The following is a 15,932-nucleotide window of genomic DNA, read 5'->3' on the forward strand; positions in this document are numbered from 1 at the left end:
TATTACAGTATCTACTCTGTCCTCCTCAGCTACAGCTTTATTACAGTATCTACTCTGTCCTCCTCAGCTGTAGCTTTATTACAGTATCTACTCTGTCCTCCTCAGCTGTAGCTTTATTACAGTATCTACTCTGTCCTCCTCAGCTACAGCTTTATTACAGTATCTACTCTGTCCTCCTCAGCTGTAGCTTTATTACAGTATCTACTCTGTCCTCCTCAGCTGTAGCTTTATTACAGTATCTACTCTGTCCTCCTCAGCTACAGCTTTATTACAGTATCTACTCTGTCCTCCTCAGCTACAGCTTTATTACAGTATCTACTCTGTCCTCCTCAGCTGTAGCCTTTATTACAGTATCTACTCTGTCCTCCTCAGCTACAGCTTTATTACAGTATCTACTCTGTCCTCCTCAGCTGTAGCTTTATTACAGTATCTACTCTGTCCTCCTCAGCTACAGCTTTATTACAGTATCTACTCTGTCCTCCTCAGCTGTAGCTTTATTACAGTATCTACTCTGTCCTCCTCAGCTACAGCTTTATTACAGTATCTACTCTGTCCTCCTCAGCTACAGCTTTATTACAGTATCTACTCTGTCCTCAGCTGTAGCTTTATTACAGTATCTACTCTGTCCTCCTCAGCTACAGCTTTATTACAGTATCTACTCTGTCCTCCTCAGCTACAGCTTTATTACAGTATCTACTCTGTCCTCCTCAGCTGTAGCTTTATTACAGTATCTACTCTGTCCTCCTCAGCTGTAGCCTTTATTACAGTATCTACTCTGTCCTCCTAAGCTGCAGCTTTATTACAGTATCTACTCTGTCCTCCTCAGCTGTAGCCTTTATTACAGTATCTACTCTGTCCTCCTCAGCTGCAGCTTTATTACAGTATCTACTCTGTCCTCCTCAGCTGCAGCTTTATTACAGTATCTACTCTGTCCTCCTCAGCTGTAGCTTTATTACAGTATCTACTCTGTCCTCCTCAGCTACAGCTTTATTACAGTATCTACTCTGTCCTCCTCAGCTACAGCTTTATTACAGTATCTACTCTGTCCTCAGCTGTAGCTTTATTACAGTATCTACTCTGTCCTCCTCAGCTACAGCTTTATTACAGTATCTACTCTGTCCTCCTCAGCTACAGCTTTATTACAGTATCTACTCTGTCCTCCTCAGCTGTAGCTTTATTACAGTATCTACTCTGTCCTCCTCAGCTGTAGCCTTTATTACAGTATCTACTCTGTCCTCCTAAGCTGCAGCTTTATTACAGTATCTACTCTGTCCTCCTCAGCTGTAGCCTTTATTACAGTATCTACTCTGTCCTCCTCAGCTGCAGCTTTATTACAGTATCTACTCTGTCCTCCTCAGCTGCAGCTTTATTACAGTATCTACTCTGTCCTCCTCAGCTGCAGCTTTATTACAGTATCTACTCTGTCCTCCTCAGCTGCAGCAAGCTCTGTCCTTTCCAACAAAAAGTGGACGCCACTTTGACAGTTTTCTGTCTCCATTGAGGGATAGGAAAGAGTTGCCCACCATACTTGTGCCACGGGATATTCAAAAAGTCCTCAAAGGCAGCCGAGGAACCAGTCTTAGTTAAGAAGTTAGTATTTCAGTATGCATCTTTATAGCTACTAGGCATCTCGCGTGCTCGATTCCTAGGCTCGCCCGCTGACAAACAAAGACTTGTTACCTTCTCCGGTCAAAAAAAACACGACGACGCATTATCCTTATTCCAATATTATGCATGGTGATCTTCACTAGATATTTCTGTTGGATCTCTGCCTTAAATAGCCACTGTACCATACGCTCTCTATTGTGACTTCATTATTTGCGTCAATTACAGGACACCGTAAGTACGTCGAGATCTGTCGATGTTGTCGAACTCCCCGCTCCCAGCGGAGGTCAATAAAAGTCACGGATGACTTTGCGCCCCTTTAATTGGAGTGCCATCTTTGTCCACCTCTATGTCCGCAGGAGTCCGGTGCGTCGGGGAGGATGGAGAGCTGGTGGATATGATGGAGTGCCTGCGCTGGGCCGGTGTGCTGCCCCCTCAGGTCAGACCGTGCCGTGTGGCCTGCAAGGACGACTGCGCTCTGACGCCGTGGTCCAAGTTCACCGAATGCGCCGGATGCGGCAGCTCCCGGAGCCGCAAGCGCTCGCTCACAGGTAAAGACGCAGCACTCTCCTGTTCACAGACCCAGACACTGCTTCAGTATAATGCTCCCATTACTGCTAGTGGAGCAGCATTCTCACGTAGAAAGGAAAAACACACTCCACCTACTGGGGAAATTCAAAGTGCTTTACTCCACTCCTAGGACCCAAATTACACATATAATCACCTTTATACTACCTTAAAGCACCTCCAGGGTGTTCATTTCAGCTTATATTGCCTGACCATTAGATCAGTACTAAAATTACCTCAGCAACCTCCTTCTCCGTGCAGCTTGTTCTCATTGTGCTGTAAATTTGCTGTGCTTTGACAATAATAAGGTAATCCACTCCCAATCTCTTTTCTCGCTCTGATTCTGTTACTGTAACTCTGTACTGTCCCAGCACTGTTAGCTCAGGTCTACGTCTGAATCACATGCTGTGCTTTCTAAACCGGGCTGGATATGTGTCTTCATGAATATTTGATCCAATGCCGTAAGCGGCTGTAGTAAACATGCCCTGTCTCCTATAATGCTCTTTAAAAATCCAAGACATGAAATCAGCCCGAGGTCAGTTGGGTTTATGTGTGAGGAACAGGTGCTGACGTGGGGCATAATGGCCACGGTATAGGTCAGTTCTTCAATTTCTGCAAACCAACTTTAATACTTACCTTTCTTTGTCAGGGGGGAATTGATGGACAGTGAACATACTGTGTGGCCTTTGAGGTCTTGTACATAGTTAATGCAACACACTATGCTAACGCTAAACATTAATACACAACTTTGCCTACAGAGCACAGACACATTGATTAGCCATGACTTTCTTTGTGGTAAAATATTCACTTTTAATTGCCATAGTGTTGGACTTTGGCTTTCCAAGCTCCAACAAAACCATCTGCGTAACGAGACTCTGTCTGGAGCAGCCCATTCTAAGCAGTGGTGTACTGGATATTAGGTTGACGTTACATCTATGTTAGTAGATGCTAATGCTAACTATCATGTTAGCATTGTAGCTATATATTAGCTTTTGTGAGTAATATTCTACAGCGGCAGACAACATTTTATCACAGATCGTTATTTGATTTTATTTTTATTCAGGACTGCCCTGTACACATTCACACACACATTCATACCTGGAAGATGTAATATTAGAGATATGGCACCGCAGGCTCCGCCAATTGTAAAAACTAGGAATCGAGCGCTAGGGTGGAGACTCTGGAGATGATGCGCCACTTGTCCTCTTCTCCCTATTTATACTATCACCACTTACTCTGGAGATGATGCGCTACTTGTCCTCTTCTCCCTACTTACTCCCACCACTTATATAGCCTCAGGCAGCCAGAAAGGAGGGGAAACAGTGGATGGATGAATTCAGAAGGAGGCGGTAATGCAACATAAAGGATGCCAATCTGCCATAAAACACCACAGAAGAAGAATTGCTCCAGTGACATCACTGATGACATCACAATTGCTCAAGTGACATCACTGATGACATCAATTGCTCAGTGGCATCACTGATGACATCACAATCGTGACACACATCACCGCCCACACTGCCCCCCACTTAGCCAATTTTTTTTAACAAAAAAATATAGGATTCCTAGGGTGGAGACTCTTGAGATGATGCGCCATGGCTGCAGTTATGGAAATCGCCCGCTCCGCGAGCCCCCAAAATCGTGACTCTCAAGCTCGAGACATACCAAGTGTCTGCAGTTGTATGTTCTGGTATAAGTCAATCTTAACATCCGACTCCAAGTTTCCCATCAAACCCCACTGAAGGAGTCCAACAGTCCGGCTAGTCGCCTTTCTCCCCGCCCACTCATGCACTCAACAAGCTAAGCTCTGTAAAGCCTAGGCACTGAGACAAGGCTTCTGTAAATGATCAAAGTACAGGCTATAGTAAGCCACAGAACCACTGTCAATGAGCACAATGTAAGCATTGCAAGCTTAATTCCGTGTAGTCTAAATCGATCCATTGCAGTAGACCTTAACAAACAAAGATAACATCAAGAACACATCATCAGGGTGGGAAGTACACACCATGGCCACCATTGCCCCTCCCTCTGGCCGTGATGCCCTGAGATCCCTATGGCCACCTTGGCAGTGCCCTGCTGCCAGCCTGCTACTGTCAGTTGCTTTGAAAGCATCAGTAGTCTCAGTTTAGCCTGCCCGATGCAAAGTATGTGTCATTGGCTCATTTTAACACACATTTTAGAAAAATCGCTCTTCACGATGTCAATAGAGCCTTTGTGCTCTGGCATGTGGCCTTGTGCCCTAACATTTTTTGCGACACCGAAGGCCACATGGCCTTGCCCCTAAAATAACGAAATTCCCACCCTGCACATAATATCTCACTTTGAAAGCCGCTCTTTGAGGAAGTAGTGCATGGCTTTGTGCTTTGGTATTTCAGAATACGTAACCCATATACTGGTTTGAACACTCAAACTTGACATGACAGTGATATGGAAAACTGGAGATGCCGCTTGTTTGGAACTTGGCCACAATGGCCAGTACAGCTTGCAGCTGCTGTGCCTGCCATGTCTGGAGCAGCATACTGCTGCAGTTTTCAGCTCAGTTGGTACAGAGGTTACTTGTTTTGCCTATTGATATAGCTAGTCTTTGTCTCTAACCATTATTACACTTAATCTTAAATTATAAAATTCAAACAATTAACAAATACCAATTAACCTCACACATCGTATTGACGTTGTTACTGGGACATGATCAAGTATCATAGCTAGTATACATTTTCATTGTTCACATTGAGGTTTGGAACCAAAAAACATAGCATCAATATTAAAGGTATACTATGCAACTATTCCATTAAAAAACATTGTTTATCCTTATAGAAAAGCTTCCCCTCAAAAACATCAATGCTGACCTACACAATACTCTGGCAGTGTGTTTATGGACAGACGCTGCCTTCAAATGTTGCTTTTATGTGAAGCACATTGAGTTTCCCCGTGTATGAAATGTGCCATATAAATAAATGTTTACTTATAAAATACATACGTACATACTATATACCGAAATACATCGATTTTCAGCTGACAAAAGTGCTTTTGGAGGTTATTCGACTGGCGCTTAGCCACCAGCAGTGGCGTAGATTGAACAGATTGTGGGTGAATTTGCAGCTCGGCAGTGGTGAGCTCACACTCGGCGAGGAAAATGTGCAATCAGACCCTCTTCTGCAGAAGCCCAAACAGATGGGCTGCTCGCTGGGCACTCTGTGCAAGGCAGAGGACACCCAGGGCCCGTGGAAGAGGATACTGGTGCTGGCCTGGGAAGAATGCTGCTCTCTCTCTCCTCTCTCTCTCTCTCTCTCTCTCTCTCTCTCTCCTTCCCTCCATCTGGCTCAGGTCAAGGGATTCTGTCGCCAATTTTATTTTACAGTGCAGAGGCAAGGTGTTTACTTTAATTATGATAATTACCCCATGATTTGTTTATTCTTTGGGGAATATAATTCATTATAGCTGTCACATTTGGGCAGAGGCTGGAGGCCTGCTGCAAACACTTTTGACTGTGAGGACCAGCAGGTATTAATTTGAACCTAAGAAAGTAACCACCGACTTTCAGGGTATTAATTAAGAGTGTAAAGTACAATATGGTGTGTGCTAGCTTTCTTCTTGTTCATTCAGTATGTGGGGTAGGGCTAATGGGTTTGCCCATTTATCTGGCTGATATTGGCCTTTCATTAAGTATTGGATATCTGCCTGTCATGTGGTCCACTGCTGATATGATGGAGGTTTCTTCCTGAGTCCGACTGTAATATATCCCAGAGTTTCCATAACACTGAATAGCTGTGGTGGGTCACTGTCCCTTAAGGAGCTGCTACATATAGCCCTAAAGGATTCAGAGGCCTGACAAGAGGAGGGAGAAACACTGAATGTTTGGATTTTTGTTTTACAATGAAAATGGTGAATATCAAACATACTGTATCATTCAAAACTATCAGCGGTTATAGTCTAAAAATACCAGTATCATATTGGCCTTCGAAAACCCCAAACTCGGCCATGTGAAGTGGAGGGATTGCAGTGCTATCTTAAGGTGTCCTTCCTCCCACTCCCCGGTTCAATATGTGTGAGGGTCTTATCTGCCCAGGTCCAGTCTGGCCCGGTTCAGTATGGGTGAGGCTCTTATCTGCCCAGGTCCAGTCTGGCGTGTTGCGTAACTAAGCCTCTCTGTAGTGCAGCTCAAGCTGAATTGTCTCTCTGTGTGGCACGTTAGAAACTTTAAACTAAATCCTGCGCCGGGACATGGGGGCGGCGCTTATCAAATACAAGTGTTTATTTGGATAGCTTTGATGCCAACATGCAGATACGTTGATTATTTTTTTACACATAGTAGTAGCAACACTGCCATCAGCGTCGATGCGAGATGGCAAGATAACCATAAGGACAAAACAACACACATCACATTGAGATAATAGCATTTAATCAGGCAGGACAGCTAATCAATCATAGGAAACATTGGTGAGCAGCCGGTGGACAGCTTGACAGGTTGTGTCTGTTCCTCGTCAACATATTGGAAGTGACAGTGTCTGAGAGGAACTCTTGCTGTGTTGCTTCCCTGCTCATGCTAATCTAATAATACTCATCAGATAGAATGGACAGGACTAATGATAAGTACCACCAAGTAAAGTCTGCTGAAAGTCTGCCACTAATAGCCACTCAAATAGAGGTCTTTAGTGTGAAATACATTCATTTTCCTCCTCATTAGATGAATGAGATGGAGCTGGTTTATGGAGTGTGTGTTAGATGCTAAAGGACCCTAAAACACTTTAGGGCCTATTTTTGCTTAATTGGCGCAAGCTCACTTGGGCTAGGTCATTTTAGGTTGTTCTTATCACACTGATGTATGTTCAAGTGCTCATTTTTCAGATGATTTTGTTTTTAATAGTTATTTGGCGGTGTAAAAAGGAGGTATAAGGTAATGATTGACAGCTGTGACAGCTGTTCTCGAACATCCGTCAGCTGTGTGAACTAGCACGTCCAATCCCTCCCCTCATTGTCCATGCTCCAATAAGCCCTGATGATTTGCAGTGTACAAACTTGGAAGCTGTGTGGAATAGCCTGCAGTGATACAGCCAACCGCTGTGGAGTGAAAGTTTGTGTACCTATTTTTCCCACAGCCTGATGCTGGTTGTGCTAATGTCTAATCAAAGTTCCTTCGCTGGAAGAGGCATGTGGAATTTGAAAATGTGCACCACAACAACCCATAAACTAGATATGTATCCTCGTGGATAACTGGAAAATATAGACAACATGATGTCACGTTGAGACACTTCTAGCGCAGGACATTTAATAGCAGAGAAAATGTCTAAAACATCCATGGTAAACCTGGTTTCAGCCCCATCGAATCAAAAAGCAAGGGCTTCTTTCTAGACTCACCATTCTGCACTGACGTTCCATAGTCATACAGAGAGATACCCATCATAGAAGAGGCAGAGAGATCAATTTCTCCACAGGTAGCAGCCTCAATAGACCACAATACAATGCAGCTACGAGACATGACTGTGTGTTGCATCAGTGACACAACTGGGAATACTCTGTTGCTCCTGTCACTACTGTATATTGTTATTGCTCTTTCCACAGCTGAATGGAAGAAGTTCAGGCACGTTCTCTGGGGGTTATCAAAGGGCACTCTGACTCAAGTAGAAGTAGACGAGGCAGGTTGAGGGAAAGCAGGTGCACCAAAAAATGCACCGAACATCACCTATTGATGATTTAAAATAGCGTAAAACTATCCCAAGGGTGGAATTTTGCTTTAGGCTTGGTGGCCAGATTCCTTCAAGTTCCTTGGCACCTAAAAAAATCCGGGAAAAAAAAAATAAGGTCCTTGGCACCTATCGGCAACACACTCAAATGGAATATCAAGACCACCCATATCATCAGAAAGGCCCAGCAAAGACTGTACTTCCTCAGGCAACTGAAAAAGTATCATGTCAAAAAACAGCCGCTGGTCCATTTCTGCAAAGCCATTATAGAGCGCATCCTCACATCTTCTCTCACTGTCTGGTATGGGAGCTCAGAGAGCCACATCCAAATGAACCTGGACTGCATCGTCACCAAAGCCTCCAACATCATTGGGTGTGACCTTCCCCCAGTCAACTCACTGTTCATAAAGCAGCTAATATAACCAGAGACCCCTCCCACCCACCCAGCCCACCACCTCTCTTCTAGCTTCTTCCCTCTGGAAGGTGCTATAGGGCCATATATCCACCAAAAGCACCCGCTTCAATAACAGCTTCTTTCCAGCAGCAGTCACTCAACAGTCAACTCCCCCTGCTAGCCCCCCTGTCTGTACCTGTCATGCTCGTGTGTTTACCCTGTGCGTGTTGTTGTAATGTCTTATGGTGCTGTGTTTGTTTTGTCTCTCTTTCCCGCTTTGCACTGGAACTGAGCCAGTATCAAACAGTTACAACCCACATTGCTGCGTGGGCAATAATAAAGTCTCTTGTATCTCTCCTCAGTTGTCGAACTCTCAAAACGACGGCTCTGCCTGTGCAACCCTCGGCCATGAAATAGTAATGGCCACCGCACACTGTGCTGGTGAGAGGCTGTGAATGAAACAAAGAAAGAAAGGGAACACATGTATGACAGGAGAGACAGGGCGACTTTCTTTCTTCGGCAATTTGTGCGCCATCATGAAGACAAGCAGGGGGTCCCAGTGTTCCCTCCTGCTGTGCATTTGCATACAGTTGACTTGACACACAAGTATAATATAACATAGGAATGAGATTTAATGGGGGGGAAATAATGTCCTCTGAATGGTGCTCTGTAGTTATACAAAAGGTGTCACTGCTATTGACATGACCCAGAAAAATAATTATTCCACTCAAAGCTTTAGGGCTTGCAGTGATGTAACACATACAGTATAGGGAATGTGCGGCACAATTTCCTTGAGGGACTTCAAATAAAATGCTTATAATTTAATCATGCGCTAATCATTCCCCCGGGGAGATTTAGAGTACTTTGCATACAGTATGCATCATATTGGGGAAAGTGGTTCCTTGCTAAAGGTCATAGAGCACTTTGATATTCATTTGCATGTTATATTAATTTCCTCTAAAGAGAATGAAGTAAAACTGCTGTATAATGCTTTGTGCACTACTCTAACATGTATTTGCATGGCATATTTTAAATTCCGTACCATCCACTTTGGCAGAATTGGCCAAATTGTCTTCAGAATAGTTTCTGTTCTAAAAGCCATTTTGGCAGCTAATTAATCACATTGGTTGGGTGATATTCTGAATGATCTTTGTAGCTGTACATGTACGTTGAAAAACTTGCAAATTGGAGAAAAAACTTTTTTCTTTAGACAAAGCTGCTCTGGAGGCAGAAATAATCTAATTGGTTGAGTTCAACCTCAATGGGCGCAGCCAAAGAACCATTGTTTTTTCCCCCATTAGACTGAAGCCCAGTGAAAAAGACGAGGTAAGAGAGAAGGAAGCTAATATTATGAAGCCTAGCGCTGTGCTATCAACTGAAAAAACGCAGTCTAGTCTATCTATACTGAGTTATCTAGGTTAGCTAGTTAGCCTAGCTGACCATCCCAGTTCAAACTAGGCATACTAGCCTAACCATCTAGGTAGCTAGGTTAGCCTGTAGTCCAGGGGTAGGCAACTATTTTTCATCGGGGGCCACATGAGAAACCCAGATTGTTGCCGGGGGCCGAACAAATATTGTCAGGCCGTAACCCATGGATGGGCAACTTTGATGATAGAGAGGGCCTCAAAAAATGTCCTCGCTACCAGGTTTTGCTGAGGGGCCGAACGGCGCCAGCGCGGAAAATTTGGGGCATTTGAATAAGCCAGGTTTAGAGGAATATTTATTTTAAATTAACAGTTGTGATGTCATTATTCAGTCTCAACCACCAATATTTGATCCTTTTCTCACTCACTCCTATGTCACCACCTGCTCTCAGGGCTTGAAATTAACTTTTTTGACCACCTGCCAATATGGCTGCTAGATTTTAAAGTTACCAGCCAATTAGAATTTCCACTAGCCGAAATGTTTTTCTTGAAATAAACCAGAATATGAGTGGGTTAATTTAAACATATGTATCAGTAAGTGGCCCGGGATTCTCAAAGCCTGTGTTGAGGGTCACACAAACAAAAATGCACTCTTGAAGCTAAATAAATCCAAAACCAATGAGTTTATTATTTAAATTTCTACTTCAATGTAGCCTTTTAGTCATAAAGATTATTGAAAGATATTCCATATTCCAGACTGAAATGCTATAACAGAAGTGGAGTATTGGCCAGAATGACATGAATACTTGGACACTTATTCAGCGGGTATCTTGTATGTTGCGTTCAGGTGCACTGTAAAAATATATATTTTTTTTTTTTTTTTTTGCAAAATCATCTGGCGGGCCAGATATTATCGGAGGCGGGCCAATTTTGGCCCGCGGGCCGCCTGTTGCCGACCCCTGCTGTAGTCTCTCAGGACAGACTCTGCAGGCAGGCTCCTGCAATTTATACATGCTCCCACCAACGTCTGTAGGCTACTTCGGGACCTCAAAGTTAGTAAAAAAATAAATAAGGCATGATATCTGCTCATTTCATCACTTGTAATTGGTCGAATACCATCGGAATCTCTTACGGAAACTTCCTCTGTCCAAATTTTAGTGGGCCGAAGTACAGACTGTCTCTGGAGCATTCAAAGAAGAACTGTTGTTGTTTGGCTCCGCCCATTGAGGTTTAACTCAACCAATGAGGCTATTTCTGCCTCCATAGCAGTTCTGCCTCGGAGTACTGTTTGTATAACTAAAACTCCAATCTGCGAGAGTGAAAGTTCTATTCAAGCCCTATTATCATTAGGAGGTTATCACCCACCTAGTCTCACCTGGTCAGACCCAAAGTTTTACATCAGCACGCTTCCAGCGACAGAGGGTCTGAATCACACGTCAGCATTACGGGGTTTTGCCGCAGGAATTCCTATGGTAAAATCTGATTGGCTGGGCTGTTACGGAAGTCCGGCTCTCTGCGTGCATTTGTGCATCGTTCAAAATGTACCGCCCCACGAGTTGCATCACGCCGTCCGTGGTTGGTCACTTCATATTAGGGATGCACGATATAACGGCAATCATATCGGTATCGGCCGATGTTAGTCATTTTTTAGCATATCGGTCATATCGGTATCGGTCAGATGTTGCAATGTTAATATCGGTTATCATTATCAGCCAAATTCTTCACATTGATATGAAATAATGCAGTAAATCTATGATTTATGGGCTTTTCCAAAGGCTTTGCAAATAAAGCTTTTTCAAATTCAGTGTTAACATGTGTTTTTCAGTATGTACAAAATGTGATGATCATAAAAATGTGGTTTTATACAGATCATATCGACATCTGTAAATATCGGTTATCGGCCATAACAGCAATGTTAATATCGGTTATCGGCATCGGCCAAAATTTTCATATCGGTGCATCCCTACTTCATATGTCTGTCACGCATTTTGTTTTGGTCTTAGGGGGAGGGGTCCTTAACCACTTTTCAAGAGTAGTGCACCAGATGTAGATATCTATCTACGGCTGGCTGCTGTGAGACTTATCACCCACCCAACAGCACGCAGTCACCTTTTTGTTTCCATCTTGTTCTCCATCTTCTCCTTAGGGCGCAGTAAGAAGAAGGAGCAGTGCCTAAAGGAGGAGTTGTACCCGCTGGTGGAGACAGAGGCATGTCCCTGTGAGGAGTTTTTGTCCCAACCCTCTGGGAACTGGTCCACCTGCATCCTCCCTGATCCCTCAGCACCCGGCTCCCTGCAAGGCTGGACGAGCCCCCGGGAGCTAAAGGAGTGTGGCCAGGGCCAGCGATACAAGGCTGTGGCCTGCATCGACCAGCAGGGACACCTAGTCAGCCCCATGCTCTGCACTGACTCAGGTACAGCAGATACCTAGTTAACCCAATGCTCTGTACTGACTCAGGTACAGCAGACACTTCACAGAAATTGACTACAGCAATCAGGGATTGCACCGATAGCACTACTGGTATCACATTTTGGGCGGATATCAGTCTACAATAAGGTATCAGTTTCCAAAAGATTTACCAAAACTAAATGCACATATAAACAAATGTTACATCTGTCTGATAGAGAAAATTTTAATACAGTATATCTCAATGATTTGGGCCCAAAACAATGGTATGTGTGGTTCAGCAAATGCAATGCACTCAGTATTGGCAAATAAATACTAGTAATCAGAATGTACTGTATCAGCAATAAAATGGTGGTATTGGCCCATCCCTAATGCATCTTGTGGGTGGGTGGTTGTTGGAAGTCTTTAGTTGTTGCATCCTTTGTCTATTTTTGGTCTTGGCTGTGAGAGTTAGCAGGATAATGTAGTTAAAGTTATGTAAAAAGAAATACAAACAAAGCTCACTGTTTCGTATAAAAACCTTGGATATTTTCACTCTGTCTCTTGGCTCAGTGTTGGAATGAGACAGTTGTTAATCAGATTATCAACCCCCGGTTTCAATGTGAGTGAGTCAGAGGTCTGGCAGAGCACGAGTCAGGAGAGTGTCTCCTGACAGGATGTGATCCCCGGCCAGCCCTGACTCAGACTGCCCCCCTTCCCCTCTGCCCCTCTGCCAATCCTTCATCCCAGGCTACGTGGTGGAGGTGTGCCACGTCCCCTGCCCCCTGGACTGTAAGCTCAGCGACTGGTCGGCCTGGTCGCCCTGCAGCGCGTCCTGCGGCGGCGGGCTGAAGATACGCTCCAAGTGGCTGCGGGAGAAGGCCTTCAACGGTGGACGACCTTGCCCCAAACTGGATCTGAAAAACCAGGTGAGGCTCGCGCCGGTGCTGCTCACGTATTGTGGCCACGGCACAGTGAAAGAATGGGAGGGAATTGTGGAATTGGAAGGTAGATGTAATCGTGAGATTCTGAACCATAAATAGAAAGTAATTATGATGCTGCCCATGCTGTCAGTCTGTCTGAATGGGGGGAAATTATTGAACTCAGATTGGTATTCTTTGGAGCCATCCTGAGCCATTCTCTTACTGTTTTTTTGTCATATACAATTTAGCATATTGCTTTATGTAGCTTAGAATAACACATTTGGATTTCCATATGCAGCCACAACACCACCTAACAAACAAAGGCGATCTCATCATCTATCTGCATTGTCCTCCACTTTCTTTCCTGGGCTTGATTGTGCCCATGCCTACAGAGCGGCTAATGAGATAGAATCCATCTCATTTCTTGTATCTTGACCATGACAATAGTTGGCTGTGTGCGTAAGCTTCTGGGCTGCTGGTGACAAGAGAATGCAGATGAGGACAACCTATGGCCTGGGTGACTCCGCTGCCCTTGTTCATTACCACAGCACATATAATTGGCTCGGCCGTGCAAAATAGCATCCATAATGCTGATAAGGTTGGCAGGGTTCCAATGTTTTACAGACAAACATGGCTGTCTCGCTGTAGGAACATTGGTGCTGCTGTGCATGCAGTAGTTTGCATTAGGGCTGCTGGGCGATATATATCGATATTATTGTCGATATTGTGATATGAGACGAGAAATCGTCTTAGATTTTGGATATCATAATATTGTGATACCAGACTGTGTAGCTGTTCTATCATTTGCCTTTACCCACTTAGTGATTATATCCACATTACTGCTGATTATTTATTACAAAAATAAAAATCTAATTGTGTAAATATTTTGTGGAAGTACCGCTATTGATATCGAGGTATTTGGTTTAAAAAAATCAAAAAATTAATCATGATTGATTTTGTCCATATCACCCAGCCCTAGTTTACATCTTAATTTGTTATGCATCTCCAGTTTGTTTTTGTAATACATTCTCCTCCAGTCGCGGTTTGCGCTGCAGCCCTTTGCTATCATGGCAGAGTTGGTCGCATTTGGCTCACGTTTCAATGACGAGGTTTATTACCCATCGGCCAGTGGGACTCCTGGGTGTCCCGTTTGTTTTCCGTGTGTCCTCAGCCAGATCAGATGTGTTGGCTTATGAGACCTGCCCTTTACTTGACATAACCACAGAGCAATGTTCACTAACGAAAAGGGGAGAGAGACAAGTGGACAGAAGGGAGCCTTTGATATTCCACAATCTAGGTTTTATCCTTCACTCTGAATATTTTGTGTTTTTTATATTTTCACAGCATGTCTCTCATGGGGTCACGGTTTAAAGAGGGATAGTGTTTTATGAATGCTGCCTGTACGCTTGAGTGGGCTTAAAAGGACACCTGAGTTTGTAGAGGTCACTATGCAGATGAGGCGCAGCGGCGTGGAAAATATTCTGGCGTGCCCTCGTGGAGATTTGTGTACAGATGGTTAAGTGCCCACTAACAAGCTCTGCATGGCCCCCGCTGTAGTGCCCTCCAATAACCCACTCCACCCAAATCAGAGCAGTTATCCTCAGGGCGAATGGGACTCCATTGTTAACATTATCGAAATTGGCCCACTTAAAGTGAAGTACATCTGTCCAAGGTGCGGGCGCCAAGGTACTGTAACGTCCACTCCGGTTCAATACACACCGACAGGCAAGGTCCCGTCTCCCTTGTGTCACGTTGAGCGAGGAAACACCTGGATGCCCAGAGGTGACTTCTCTACGATGCCTTGGCGAGAGCTACTTTATATTGGAGCTACCCAGTCCCACGTAACACCATAAAAAGGTGACAATACGTATCGCGGGGCAGAATAATGAATCGCGATATTAGCAAAATTTCTGCTGTATTCATCACAAATGAGAGATTGACCATCGCAATTTCACAAGCTCTCCACTGAGATTACGTGATGTATTTCGCACTTTGTGATGACACTTTTAAATTGTTGCTTACATTCTAGCAAGTCAACGCCAAAGATTTGTGGCCCAGAAATAAACATAAATAAAAATAAATATAGGTGGTTGTGTTGAATGGTGAACCTCATGTCGTGTACGGTGACACCTTCAGTTGGCACTCCCAGCTGTACGCCAGCTGCCATGCCAAGACACCATAAGGGACATTGCTTTGGAGAAACTACCGTAATGATATCTACACTGTTTATTAAGAGGTTGAATTGGTTTACGCCAAGTTAAGTTTACGGATATTAAGTTAAGTTTCTGTTTTATCTCTGTTTAAGCTGCCAAGGCTCTTGGCTGGCAGCCGAATGGCCAGACGCCAATTGAAGGTCGCTGCATCTGTATCTCATATTGTATCACATTGTATCGTATCGCATTGTATCGTATCACATAGTATCGTATCGTATCGCATTGCATTATATGCATTGTGAGATGAGAATCCCGTCCCATCCCTACACCATATCCACCCTTCATACTGACATTTGCTCCTCACCGGAGCTGTGGCTCAGCGTGACGTTCCTAATGGTCAGCCTCACCGCTCTCCACCAAGAGTCTGATGCTCTCTCATCGCCTGCTGCGAGCTGCACTTTAGCCGCCAGCGTCCCTCGCTCCCCCGCTAGCAGCTGTTTCCCCTCCAGCCGCTGTCACAAGTGCCTGGCTTGACAGAGATGAAATGTACAGTGTAGCACAGCTCATCCTCTCTTCACACAGATGAGCGAGCAAGAACGATAGGGACCGAGAGAGAGAGAGACGCAAAGTGAGAGAGAGAGAGAGAGAGAGAGAGAGAGAGACGCAAAGTGAGAGAGAGAGAGAGAGAGAGAGAGAGAGAGAGAGACACAAAGTGAGAGAGAGAGAGAGAGAGAGAGACACAAAGTGAGAGAGAGAGAGAGAGAGAGAGAGAGAGAGACGCAAAGTGAGAGAGAGAGAGAGAGAGAGAGAGACACAAAGTGAGAGAGAGAGAGAGAGAGAGAGAGAGAGAGACGCAAAGT

At 44.4% G+C, this 15,932-nt stretch overlaps 1 protein-coding gene across 1 annotated transcript in view; it reads left to right on the forward strand.

Moving 5' to 3' along the window:
- Positions 1–15,932, forward strand: part of thsd7ba (thrombospondin, type I, domain containing 7Ba) — a gene marked incomplete at both ends in the record, with an annotated part of 184,365 nt that overhangs the window by 113,392 nt on the left and 55,041 nt on the right. The window contains 3 exons of the mRNA XM_083641453.1: positions 1,965–2,156; positions 11,758–12,024; positions 12,747–12,925. Of these exons, the coding sequence (XP_083497579.1) occupies positions 1,965–2,156; positions 11,758–12,024; positions 12,747–12,925 (638 nt within the window). The remainder of the gene's footprint in view (positions 1–1,964; positions 2,157–11,757; positions 12,025–12,746; positions 12,926–15,932) is intronic.

Source organism: Poromitra crassiceps (genome assembly GCF_964638095.1).
Source record: "Poromitra crassiceps genome assembly, chromosome: 8".
In the NCBI taxonomy this organism is placed as follows: domain Eukaryota; kingdom Metazoa; phylum Chordata; class Actinopteri; order Beryciformes; family Melamphaidae; genus Poromitra; species Poromitra crassiceps.